This window comes from Cuculus canorus, chromosome 22, assembly GCF_017976375.1.
Source record: "Cuculus canorus isolate bCucCan1 chromosome 22, bCucCan1.pri, whole genome shotgun sequence".
In the NCBI taxonomy this organism is placed as follows: Eukaryota; Metazoa; Chordata; class Aves; order Cuculiformes; family Cuculidae; genus Cuculus; species Cuculus canorus.
The window spans coordinates 4,642,802-4,655,909 of NC_071422.1; the positions used below are offsets into that span (position 1 = coordinate 4,642,802).

Consider the following 13,108-nt stretch of genomic DNA (forward strand, 5'->3'; position numbering starts at 1 on the left):
TCTCTGGCTTGGAAACAAATGAACTTGTTCACATATGTGACAGAGGCATGAGAGCGTGCCTGCATGCGTGGGTGTAGAGGAGAGCGTGCCTTCTATAGAGATGAGCTAGGTCATCAGAGATCAAATGCATCTCGTGCACCTTCCTGTACAGAGCAGATTCTCTCTGTCTTTGGCCACCTGCCTCTCCATGTTCCCAGATGGAGCCATAATGATGAGGGGAAGCAAGCAGAGAGGAAGAGAGGTCAAAAAAAATGCTGAAAGATGACTTGGAGGTCCAATCATCACAGAAATCAGTAGAGAAAAAATAGCCAAAAGAATATACAGAGAGAGAATTTCTGTCCCCGCTCTGTCTTGCACATGCATCTGTATTATATACATAAGCATAAAGTATCATTAGAATTTACGTTGTTGTCAATCATTGTGGCATAAGACAGGAAAGGAGGGGTTTTTTTCCCCCAGGCTAGATTTTTCATGACAATTTTGCAAGGCACATATATGCATATAAATAAAATAGTGATATACAGGCAGGCTGAGAGTGCCACACTGCCAAGATCGTTTTACGTTTCCATTTTTCATACTGTGTGTACCACACACTATGAGTATTTGTGTGTAATGTACACACATGCTTAGGTTTATTACCATCTTTATCCAATGAACCACTGCATGTTCACTGCTTCTTTAAAATGGGGACCAGAGAGTGATATCTTGAGTGCTGTGGAATTGCTTATATTCCATACATCACTGCGCGGCCCCAGATGAGATCTTCCTCCTGCTGTACATCGAGCCCACATACATTCTGTGCTCTGTGCCCATGCCCTGGGCTTGTTGTTTCATTGTCCCTCAAAGCTCTTTGCACATCTTGATGTTGTTTTGCTGCCCTTTCCTCTCTCCAGGCAAAAAAAAAAGGTATTTTCCTGGATTAGGAGGCAGCGGAAACCCTCACTGCATTACTGACCTCGATGCACATCACTACCATTAGTCCCTAAAAACTTGCTCCATGAGGGCTTCCAGGGAACTCTGAGCAGATCCACCCGTCCTGACCCAACGGGGGCACAGATACCAGTTTAGGTCCATCCACGACAGGTCCCAAACCCAGCATGGTCTTAAGGGAGGTGGTTGAACATACCCAGAGAAACCTCTGTGGTCGTCAACCTCACGAACCAGTCTCCCCACTTCTCATGACCAGCCCTCACCGCCCTGCCCAGCTCTGCCATGAAGCAGCCGAGGTTCAGCTCCCATCAGAGGCAGCTCTTTGCGTTTATCTCCTTGCCATCCTTCCCAAGAAAAGACTCATATTTTCTCTGAGGCAAAAAAGAAAGCTGTTGTGTCATTGAATGCGGTTGTTTTATCTGGAAAGGGGCTGAGTGGAAAGGGGCTGAGTGGCTTTGAAAGCCTGTTTCTATCCGGGTCCAAGTGCGGGAGGGGGGGACTTGGGGGTCCTCAAAAGGTGCAAATTGCAGCTGCACAATTAAATAACAGGGTGTGTCATGGCCTCCGCGGTCCCAAGAGCAGCACAGCCCTAACGAGGAGACAGTGGCATTACTAATCAGGGCTTTGACCTTTACATGGCTTTTACTTAATACACATTCCACACTTCCCCAAACTCCCATCCAAAACATTGACATTTCCGCTGATAGATTGGGTCAGATTTTGGAGTTGTTGAGGGACTCAATTCACTCTTACAATGGTTAAATTCTTACAGCTAAATGGGCTTATTCAGTTAGTGCAGCAGCTGGTGTGATTTCGAGAAGAAAATAAACATTTCCTTCAAATATTTTGATTGGCAACTGGACAACTGAAATACTCAAGCTCAGATTGCCAGGGTCCAAAGAAGCAAATGGGGGCTGGACGGCGAGTAAGGGAGGCAAATCGTAGTAAATCTTTGGAGGCAGCACTACTACGCAGATACGTGTGTGTGTTTGAGATGTGCTGGATTCTGGAGAACGGGACAACGAGATGTGATTTTTAAAGCACGTTGTCAGCTGTGATTTCAAAGGGAGTGTGGGGCCCAAGGGTACAACTGCACCGGTTCCGATTTCCCTGGCATTTGCTTAGCACGTTGCTTGCTCCAGTTTGTCGTTTGGGGGCTGGCTGAGCATGAGGGAGGGTTACTTTGCTGCTGAGTTGGGTGGTTATGGAGGGTGTTTATGGTGATCTTTTATTTGGACCTTGCTGGGGTTGTTTCAGTGGAGATCTCAGATGCAGGGCAGGAGGGCCAGTGTCCCCAGATGGGGTGGCGGGCATGGGGCCTGTGTGGCTCTGAGCTGCGTCCACATCTGTGATGTGGAGGGGCAGCCCCGAGAAGAAAGAGATGGGATAGAGGGGCACCTCTGAGATGAGGGAGTCAAGATGGGGGCAATTGTGAGGTGAAAGAGATGGGATGGAAGGGCAGTGCTGAGGAGGAGACGGAGTGGAGGGACACTCTGAGGAGAAAGAGATGGGATGGAGGGTCAGCCCTGAGGAGAAGGAGATGGGATGGAGGGGCAGTCCTGAGGAGAAGGAGATGGGATGGAGGGTCAGCCCTGAGGAGAAGGAGACAGGATGGAAGGGCAGTGCTGAGGAGGAGACGGGGTGGAGGGACACTCTGAGGAGAAGGAGGTTGGATGGAGGGTCAGCCCTGAGGAGAAGGAGACGGGATGGAGGGTCAGCCCTGAGGAGAAGGAGGCGGGATGGAGGGTCAGCCCTGAGGAGAAGGAGGCGGGATGGAGGGTCAGCCCTGAGGAGAAGGAGGTGGGATGGAGGGGAAGTCCTGAGGAGAAGGGGATGGGATGGAAGCGTCCGCCCTGAAATGGAGTGGCGATGGAGGGGCAGCTCTAAGATGAAGGAGATGGGATGAAGTGGCAGCCCTAGGAAGGAGATGGGATGGAGGGGCAGCCTTAAGGTGAAGTAGAGAGGATCGAGGGGCAGCGCTGAGGCGAAGGAGAGGAGCCGCAGCGGCGGCGCTGAGGGGAGGGCGCTGCGGAGGAGCGGCAGTGACCCCAGGTCCCCCCACAGGGGGGGCGCTCCCCCTGGCGGCCGCTCCCGTCCCGCCGGCGCCCCCTGCTGGCGGCGCTGAGGCGCGGGGAGCTGCGACCCACCCTGCTGTGCTCCACAGCTCCGTGTCCGAGGGGGCGAGTGGCGATCCACAGGGATCGGTGTTGGGATCGGTGTTTAACGCCTTTGTAGCAAACGGGGACAGTGGGTGAGGGCATCCTCAGCGAGTTTGGCAGCGACACCGAACTGTGCGGTGTGGTTAACGTGCTGGAGGGAAGGGATGGGTCCAGAGGAAGGAGTGGGTCCAGAACAAGGGGATGGATCCAAAGGGAAGAAGTGGATCCAGAGGGGAGGTTTGGAACCAGACGGAAGGGATGGATCCAGAGGAAAGAAATGGGACTAGACGGAAGGGATGCCATCCAGAGGCAAGGGATCGATCCAGAAGGAAGGAATGAGTCCAGAGGAAGGCGATGGATCCAGAGGGAAGAAGTGGATCCAGATGGAAGGGATGCCATCCAGAGGCAAGGGATCGATCCAGAAGGAAGGAATGAGTCCAGAGGAAGGGGATGGATCCAGGGGGACCTGGGCAGGCTGGGGAGTTAGGGCTGTGCGACTTCATGAATCTCAACACAGCCAAGTGCGAGGACCTGCACCTCGGTCAGAGCAATCTCAGCACAAACATGGGCTGAGCAGAGAATGGATTGAGAGCCCTGTGGGGAAGGACTTGGTGTGCTGGTGGGTGAGAAACTCAATGTGAGCCGGCAATGTGCACTCCCAGCCCAGAAAGCCAACTGTGTCCTGGGCTGCACCGAAAGCAGTGGGACCAGCAGGGTGAGAGAGGGGATTCTGCCCCTCTGCTCCACTCTGGTGAGACCCAACCTGGAGCTCTGTGTCCACTTCTGGAGCCCTCAGCACAGGAAGGACATGAATCTGTTGGAGCGAGTCCAGAAGAGGCCACAGAAATAATCCAAGGACTTAAGCTCCTCTGTACAAGGACAGGTTGAGAGAGTTGGGGTTGTTCAGCCTGGAGAAGAGAAGGCTCTCAGGAGACCTTAGAGCAGTTTCCAGTACCAAAAGGAGCTCCAGGAAAGCTGGGAAGGGACTCTTGATCAGGGAGTGAAGGAACAGGGCAAGGGGGAATGGTTTTCAGCTGAAAGAGGGGAGATTGAGATGAGATCTTAGGAAGAAATGTTTTGCTGTGAGGGTGGGGAGGCCCTGGCCCAGGTTGCCCAGAGCAGTGGGGGCTGCCCCATCCCTGGAGGGGTTCAAGGCCAGGTTGGATGGGGCTTGGAGCAACCAGATCCAAGGGAAGGTGTCCCTGCCCATGGCAGGTGGGGTGAAACTGGATAGTCTTTGAGGTTCCTTCCAACCCAAACCATTCTATGATTGTACAGGAGAGCAGCCCAGTGGCTGGGGAGGCTGAACCCCTCAGATAACATAGGGACAAAACACACAGGTAATTTGGGAGTGGTTTGGGTTTTTTTTTAGCCTCATACTGATGGGGAAAGCTGGAGCTTTATTCTGGGCCAGACTTTAAGCCCAAGGCGCAGTGATGATGAAAGCAAGTTGGTCATGGTCACTTGGCTGTTCCAGTTACTCTGTGGGGCCTTGGATTTCCCTGGCTGGGGCAGACACGGCCAAGGGATTGGCTTTCCGAGGGATTCATCCCCAGACACTAGCATTTGTGCTGTCCCTTACAGGCCGGGACGTTCCGACACCCTCGCCTGCCTCCCAGCAGTGTTTTGCATGGAATGGCCACAGTGTCTCTAGACCTGATGGTATCACTCGTCACACACACAGCCTGCAATTAACACTCTTACACGCTTGTGTCTAAATTAGTAGCAAGGCCTCATTGCCAAACATTGCAAGTTCAGGCCAATAAAACATAGCCTTTAAAAATCCCCCTTTAAGTACATTATAGAGGAAAAGGGAAATGTGCCCTGAGCACTTATGTTTTATTTCAATTTGCATTTTATGGAATGTCATTTATGGGCATGTGAAAGCTAACGAAGGAGTGTGGTCTGATTGCTGTAGATTGTCATCTGCTGTGGGGAAGGGAGTGAGTCTGGGTTTTCTGGGAGCTGGGAAGGATTTTGAGGCTGCTTTTTCTCACTGTATGGCAAAACAGTCCAACTCCTTGGACCACAGTGGCAGGGTATGTGTATAAGGCATTCAGAAAACAGTAATTTCTCTCTCCAATCCAAGTTCAATCAGGATTTTTGTCCCGTGTGCCCACCTGTGATGCTGCTGGATTGCTAAACCTACAGGGTCTGGTCAAGCTGCTTCTTGGAGAGCTGGTCTCCAAACCTCAGCTCACAGCAGTTTTCGTGCTGCTTTTGCAGCACCGTGGCTTTGGGATGGGGCAGAGCATCCTGCTGCCAGGCTGAAATATGAAATCAGGTCAGTTTGGTCAATTGTGAGTGTTTTTCGCTGTGAATTTTTCGCAGTGTTGTGCTTTTCTAGCTAGCACAAGCACGCTACTCCCTCCACGAAGCATGCAGGAGGGATGGCATTGTGGCCAGGCAGTTGCTTCCACACTTGGCTTGGCTGCATCCAGCCCTGGGTGTGTGCAGAGCAGTGCAGTTCATGACAGCTTTGAGCTACTCCTCTCTTATCGCGCACCAAAACTGCAGCCATGTTCACAAACCAGGTGCTCCACCACCTTTCCCCTCCGTGGAGCCTGCGTGGGAAGGCAGGCGCTGCTGATCAGCCACAAAATGCCTGGAGGGGAGAGAGGAACCTCCCTTCCTCTTCTCCTCCCAACAGGCGATGGCTGAAGGACTCACCTGGGATGAGAAAGAGGATTCAGCTCTAATTCCCTCCCTTTCTGCTCCTCTGGAGCAAGCCCTTGCCGCTCTTTAGCTGGAAGGGATTAGCTCAAATATTTTTTCCTGGGGAAATGCTGCAGGGCCTGAATCAGCAGCACTGAGAAGTTCCAAACGCTTCATCATAACAATACATAAAACACACATCTCTATGTGTGCTCAGCACATACACAATTGTATGAATGTGTGTGTCTGTATATATATGCCTATCTAAAACCAACAAACATGTTTGTCGTACTCGCCTCACACATTTTCTTGCTCTCAGTTGATTCAAAATCCCGCCAATGTGACAAAAAAGTCACTGAGGCCAGATGGCATCCCAGTACCACATTGGGAAAAGGAAACAAAGGAAAGAGGAGCTCTTGGGAGTAAACTGAATGGAGGAAGAGCCACCACCAGCTGGCCAAGGCTTTGAGCTCAGTGCACCAGCTGAGCACTTTGGACTAGAACCACTCTATTTAGAGACTGTCATCTCCTGAGGGATTTTAAAAGGCTGAGAAAGGTGCAGTTGCAGTGTTTCTAACCATGTCCTCCTGCATAACCAGTGCCAGAGCTTGGTGTGGGCCGTTGTGGTCTTGAAGAGAGGAGTTTCAGGTCTCTTCCTGGAGAGCGAAACTCATTTCTCTCACTGTCTCAGGTGGGCTGAAGCCAGGGGTTTGCTGGCCTCTGTGAGGAAATGGCACTGGTCTAAGGAGACCTGAGAGCTCTACAGAAAAGCCTAGAGGTCCTCGAAGGATTTGCTAGACTAGATTCCGGTCTCTAACCTTCTGCTTCCCGCAGAAGGATGGGACCCAGTAGCACTGGGCAGAGGTCCTTTTCCAGTTGCAAGCTGGCTGCGACCCTCTTTGGGTTCAGACCTCCCCCCTGCCCAGAAAAGGCATGGAGGGCTCCAGCATCTGGGGGAACTGCTAACGTCCCCATTGTGCTGTCCCAAATCTCCCTTCCCCCAGCAGAAGAAAGCCTGAATTTCTCACTCTCTTTATCCTCTTGGAAGGAGAGAAATACACAGCGAACTCAAGCAGAGGGATATTGTGGCTCCTAGCTTGGGAGTTTTCAGCTGTGTGTTTATCAGCTCCATCCCCTGATGGTATCAGCACGAACAGGCCACCCACAAGAAGGCTTAGCAGGCTGGTCTGGACTCCAGCTTTTCCTCTCTGTCTCCATCTGTGTGTATACACAGCACTGACTATCTCAGGGACTGGCCGTCTGGGGCCTGCATCCATTTATTTACTACACAGCTGATGTAATGGCTAAACATTATTTTGCTGTGTTTATGGGGTGTGCTTTTTTTTAATCTGCTGGAGATGAATAGACCCCTAGAGAAGTCAGCTAAGTCGTGTCCCTTCTTGGATAGGAAACAACAAATTTTAGGACAGGAAACGGGAACAGCTTAAACAAATGGGTTTAGGATTTTTGTATTTAAGTTCCTCTGCTCTCTTCCCTGGAAGATACAAGAGGTGCTTTTCTCTTTGACTTTTAATCCCTTGAGCAGGGGACGCCCAGGCTATAGCACAAACTCTACAAGCCTCAAGGATAGTGCTTTAACCACCCGCTTTCTTCCTCCTTCCCAACAGGCACATCAGATCTGAGCCCCTTCTCTGACCCCCGGCAGTTTGATCGCTCCTTCCCAACACTGCCAACACTCACCGAGACCAGGTTCTCTGACCCACGGATGCATTATCCCGGTGCCATGCCCGCTGCCTTCCCTTACACTGCAACACCCTCCGCCACGGGGATCGGGGGCATCAGCATGACCAGCATGCCCACCACAACGCGTTTTCACCACACTTACCTGCCGCCCCCGTACCCCGGCTCCACACAAAACCAAAGTGGACCCTTCCAGGCCAACCCCTCTCCCTACCATTTGTACTACGGCACATCTTCGGGGTCCTACCAGTTCTCCATGGTGGCGGGTGGCGAGCGCTCCCCCACCCGGATGCTGTCTTCTTGTACAAGTGCCTCAGCCGGGAACAACTTAATGAATCCCAACCTAGGGAATCAGAACGATGGGGTGGATGCGGATGGGAGCCACAGTAACTCACCAACGACCATGACAACTACTGGGAGGATGGATGAGTCAGTTTGGAGACCCTACTAGGAGGAACTCAACTGGGCACCAAAAGCTTTAACTTAATCAGTCACCTTTACGTTCCTTTTGGTAGCGAATAGAGCAAAATGATGCCTAGGGAAAGGGTAAACCAAAGTCTCCCAAACCAAAAGCAAACCGGGATATTCTGCGTGCAAACATCAAGCGAAGATTGACCAGGACCTACGTTACATTTCAAGATGAATGTCCACGAGGCTTGAAGTTGTTGCTTGATGTGGTTCCTTTTGTATGTTTTAAGTATGTGGATTGTACATAAGGGGAAAAAAAATGGACGTGTGGAATCAGATGTTTGTTTCTTACAGAACGTTTCTCAGTCATCTCACTCGCACCCTTTTCCCCATAAAAAGCTTTCAAAAGTTCTGAAAAGCTCACCCTTCTGCAAAATCTTTCGGAGAAAAGACCAGGGAGTTGTCCAAGCCATCTCTGCCGATGCAGGAATGCTGAACTGAAAACAGAAAGAGAAAAAAAAAGAAGAAACCCCCGTTGTCTCCTTTCCTTCTGTCCCCACCAGTGTACGGTCCTTGACCACCACAGAGCTCTGGGAGTACACCAGAGCCGCATGCGGCACGTGAGAGTCTGGTTTACAGCACAACCACAGAGACTTGGGCACGCGCAGGGGCTGCACACTCCTCGCGGGTCAGCCGGCATCAGCCATGTGAACAAGAGCTGTGATGTGATTATTGTTATTATTTGTTGTTGGCGACAGAGGTTGTATTGTTCATTTTTGTCATTGTCGTCATTTTTAAAACAGTAATGTGGTTGATCCCGTGCCTGACAGATCCTGTATGTTTACATATGAGATGTACTTTTTATGAGACATGTTTTGTTTTGGTTTGTTTGCTCTTCTGTCCTGACCTCACCATTCGATTCTTTGCTCCTTAGCAAATCTCAGTGATGGTGGCTGAAGCAAAGGCAGTGTTCAGGACAATCTGAGGTGTATGAGATGCACTTCTAAGCGCATTAGCTGCAAAAGGGGCTCAGAACCCTTTGGCATGACCCTGCCACCGGTCTCTGAGTCTTCCTTTCATCCTCTCTGAGTGGCAACACACACAGCTGGTGGCAAAGCATCATATTTCTCCTATGATTCTTTCCCATGTTTTCACCCAGAGCGGATTGACATGCGATGAGTTTTTTTTATTATTAAGAAATTAATTCCACTTGTCAGTTTGTACTGAAAGTTCTAACTGAGATTTGGAGAAAGGAGCAGTGTCTACTCAGTCTCTTGGTGGTGGGAATATTGCGAAGCAATGTTGTCTAGCGTTTTCCATCCCCTCATCCTCTTTTCCTTTCCAGAGCACAGAGCACAGGTGTCTCGCTGTACGTGAATGAGCTGAAGAAGGTGCTCTAAAGGTACTTCAAGCACGTCGGTACCTGGCTGCATCACGCAGCGTTCACCAGAACCAGGTTCCCCCTGCACCACACACCCTTGTAGCTGATACCAAAGAGATTTCAAGCTGAACAGGACCATTACAGGAGGTTGCAGACAGCCAGAGGGGTGCAGTGCCTCCTGCAAGGCCTGGCTCTGATGCACGCCACAGGGTTACATTGCCTCCTGCTGGCTGGCTGTTTTTCCTGTTGGCATGGGAATTTAGGCTGGATTTGGGATTCCTCACACTGGCAAGACTGACAGTGCATGGGCAGGGTTCTCAGGAGTGTGTAACTGCGGCACACACTGCTCTCCAGAGCCTAGCCTGCAGCAAGTGGACAGGAACAGTCCCAGATCCCAGTGCCAGCAGAAACCGAGCCTTTTTTTCGAGGGGAAGGGGGTGAGCGTGGGAAAATGGGAAGCCCACAGCTGCCCTCCCAGGCCCTCAGTCTATTTTACACATTACAGCCACGCCACTCATCGCCAAATCTCAGTTGGCAGTTTGACAGCATTCGGTTGAGGTACGGAACGTTGTAATTGCACTACCAAGCCAAGACTGGAGCAAAACATCCTGGCTTAGTTGAAAAGCTGTGATGACCACTCATCAATTAAATAAGCAACGAGAAGAACAACTCTTTTAAACAATAACAACTAAAAAAATACCAGCCCTACCCCAGCAAAACTGCAACCTTCACTTGCCTTAGTGACAGCGAGCATCTCTCCGGTGCTTGCCAGCTGTAGAAACTGGACCACAGCAGCCTGTGTTTTGATGAACGTTTATTATCCGATGGCGCCACTGATAGAAAGCACAAAGAAAACAAGGCATTCGTAGTACTAGGTTAATTTAAGACTATTTGTAGTGAATTTAAAAGAATAAAATAATAAAAAGAATGGCAACAATGTTATTTTTATGACATATTGTCATGTGAAGGTGTAAATACACGCACCTCTGTTGTATGCAAATGGTCACGAGAGAGGCCAAAGTTTTTAGCTTTGCACTATAATTTGCTTTTTTAAAAAGATGCACAATCGCTTGTACAGTAAAACCCCTTTGTCTGGCTCACAGAATATTTAACTATAAAATCTAATTTTTGGTCTTATTTGTTATAATAATATAATTCTTAAATGTGTTGAAGGATCCGATTCTTAATTATGCTTCTCATACTTGTATGTGCAGGGTAAAATAACAAGAAGCAAGTAAGGAGATGAGATCAAAGATCTTTGTAGATAAAGAAGGCTAAAGTTGTCGGGTTTTTTTAATGATGTCTTACGATGGACATTAAAAAAAATGCTAGTGATACCAAATAATGTGGTTATTTGTGTAATATACCAGCCCTACTTGAAGGTAATGCCCCATATTTAATATGTAGCCCATCTTTTTAACCTGTAGCACTTGTCACTGGGGAGGGAGGAGGCAGGGAGGGAGGGAGGGAGGGAGGGAGAGGAAGAGGAGGGTCTGCTCCTGTCGAGGTCATTGGAAAAAGCTCCTGCTGGAGGAGGCTCTGCAGCGCTGGCTTCAGCGAGAGCAGGGTTTGGCTCCTTTGTGAGCGGATGAAAATTGCATTGGTATGAAGCCACAGCAAAGTCGTCAGTTCTGCTTTTCTGTTATCGGTGTTGATGTTCTTATCCAATGTACGTGACTCTATTGTCAGGCCTCTGTGTAATCATTATAATGACTTTCCATGTGGAATAATAAACGTACGGTTACAAGTCTGCCCAGTGCCTTCTGCCTGCTCACACCTCGCCAGGGGAGCAGATCTGCACCCCAGTACAGAGGAAGGTTCTCACCGCTGTTATTTCTCCAGGGTCTCAATCTAGCACCTCTGAGCATCCCAGTGCCCAGATCCAGTGTCTGGGGTGGGCTCGCGGCTGCTTGTGACCACAATTTGGCCTGAGTAGGGTGTACAGGGAGGAGGGCAGGAAGGTGCCTTCATAGGGATGAAAGGAGGCAGTGGGTGGGGGGGAACCCTGGGCTGTGAGCTCTGAGAAAACCCCTATAGTCTTCTCCAAGCTGGGTCTGGACCACTCACACTGTGCCAGACTAGACCTGGCAGGTGATCCCTGCATCCCCAGCCAAGCATCCCCCACCCCAAACGCTGCCTGTCATCACCACACCACTTCCTAAGATGCAAAACCTCCAGAACAAATCCTAACCAGGACCCAAATTCCCAGGTGGTCCAAGCCCAAACCCCTTAGCGCTCACCACTCATCTCTAGAACACAAGTAACATCTGAAAAGCAAAAAATAAAGAAAATCCCAGCCACCAATAGCATCTGATGCCAACACACTGTAGTCCGGGGGCTCCCGAGGAGCCAAGACACTCAACGCAAGCATTTACCATGAACCTCGTGGAGGCAACGGCAACAGTGTGCTGGGGAGATGCCAGTGCTTTCCCCATCAAGCAGAGCTTGTGGTGGACATGCTGGAGCCAATGTTCTGCCTCTCTGTCCTCCGCAGCAGCATTGTGAGCAGAACCCACAGCAGTGATTGCAAGAAAGGGTAAAAAAAGAAAGAGGAAAACAAAAAGAAAAACTATAACAAAAAGAAAAACTATAACAAACCCACAATAAATGCTAATATGGATGAGAACCCAGCTCTGCAGCCCTGGCCAACGGAAATATATTTCAAGTCAAACCCTCGATATACCTGCTTTTTGTTCACAGCTACTGGGAGAGGAAACACTCTGAGGTGTAGTACAGGAACTTTCCATTCCAAATTGATGTGCACTTTACTCACAGCCTCATTTAAAGCTGCAATGAAAAGAGAGAAGAAGAAGGAAAAGAAAACGAGGACAGATAAACAGGGCTTTGTTGTACTGACATCCACACAAAAGTGGCGGCTTTTGAAGGGGGCAAAGTGGGTTTGGTGCTGATGGAATGATGCTGTTTGAGGTGATGCTGGACCAAGCCAGTGTGGGGAGGATGCGGCAGCAGCTAAAATACAGCTAGGAGACCCAGGTATCCCCATGAGCTGATGGTGTTAAATGTACCCAGCACGTGAGGACCGAATGGGTGTGGGGTCTTTATAGGCCACCTCCCAAGCACAAGAAGCAGCAGGCTGTGGATGCTAGGGTTGCTTCTTGCTTATACGCAGGATTGGCCCCAGTTTAATGAATTAAATGGAAAAGCTGGACCCCAGCATGGCAGTGTGGGACGCGGGGTGCAGCTCAGCCTCCCCTAAAGGGCTTCGGAGAGCCGAGGGCAGCCACAGACAATGGTCCAGCCAGCCAGACGGCAGAGCTGAGCACCCGAGGGCTCCTGCTGTTTCAGGGGGATGCTGAAAAACAGGGCAGAAAAGAACGTGGTGGGCCAGCCAGAGCAGAAATGTTTGGTTCCTATTTCGCAAATGAAAACTGAAAGGGAGGGCGAGGGGAACACTGAAGCTTGAATGTTTTTTTTTGAGCATTCAGATATTAAATTGAGTGGAATTTGGGCTATAAAATCTCCTGGGAAAAATGAAGAATATTTCCTTTGAGAACAAAACTAACAAAAGTCTCAGCAAAAATCTTATTGTCATCTCTATGCAGACCAAATTCTAAGAGCCAGCCTCTATTTTAATGACAGTGTTTTATCCAAGCTGCCCGGTTTAGTCAGTAAATTTTGAACTTGTAATAAGTCTCTGGGCTACGCAGGGTGCGGGGGAAAGAGCCTTGCAACCGTGGGGTCCCACCTTACCCACACCATCCCTTCATCAAGCCCTTGACAAACCTTGCATAAATGAGCAATCAGCATCATTAAGGCACAATCCTGTTCTTCTGATATAGCGAGGCCAAATGGCCCTGCAAGGTGCTTGGCACCTTCCCACACTCTGAACCTGCAAACAACCATCTCCACTTGG

At 49.9% G+C, this 13,108-nt stretch overlaps 1 protein-coding gene across 1 annotated transcript in view; it reads left to right on the forward strand.

The window, feature by feature from the left end:
• RUNX3 (RUNX family transcription factor 3) overlaps positions 1-10,673 on the forward strand; it is a 43,784-nt gene extending 33,111 nt beyond the window's left edge. Inside the window, exon 5 of the mRNA XM_009563444.2 lies at positions 7,373-10,673. Within this exon, the coding sequence (XP_009561739.1) occupies positions 7,373-7,896 (524 nt within the window). The 3' untranslated portion in view covers positions 7,897-10,673. The remainder of the gene's footprint in view (positions 1-7,372) is intronic.
• Positions 10,674-13,108: the final 2,435 nt, after the last annotated feature.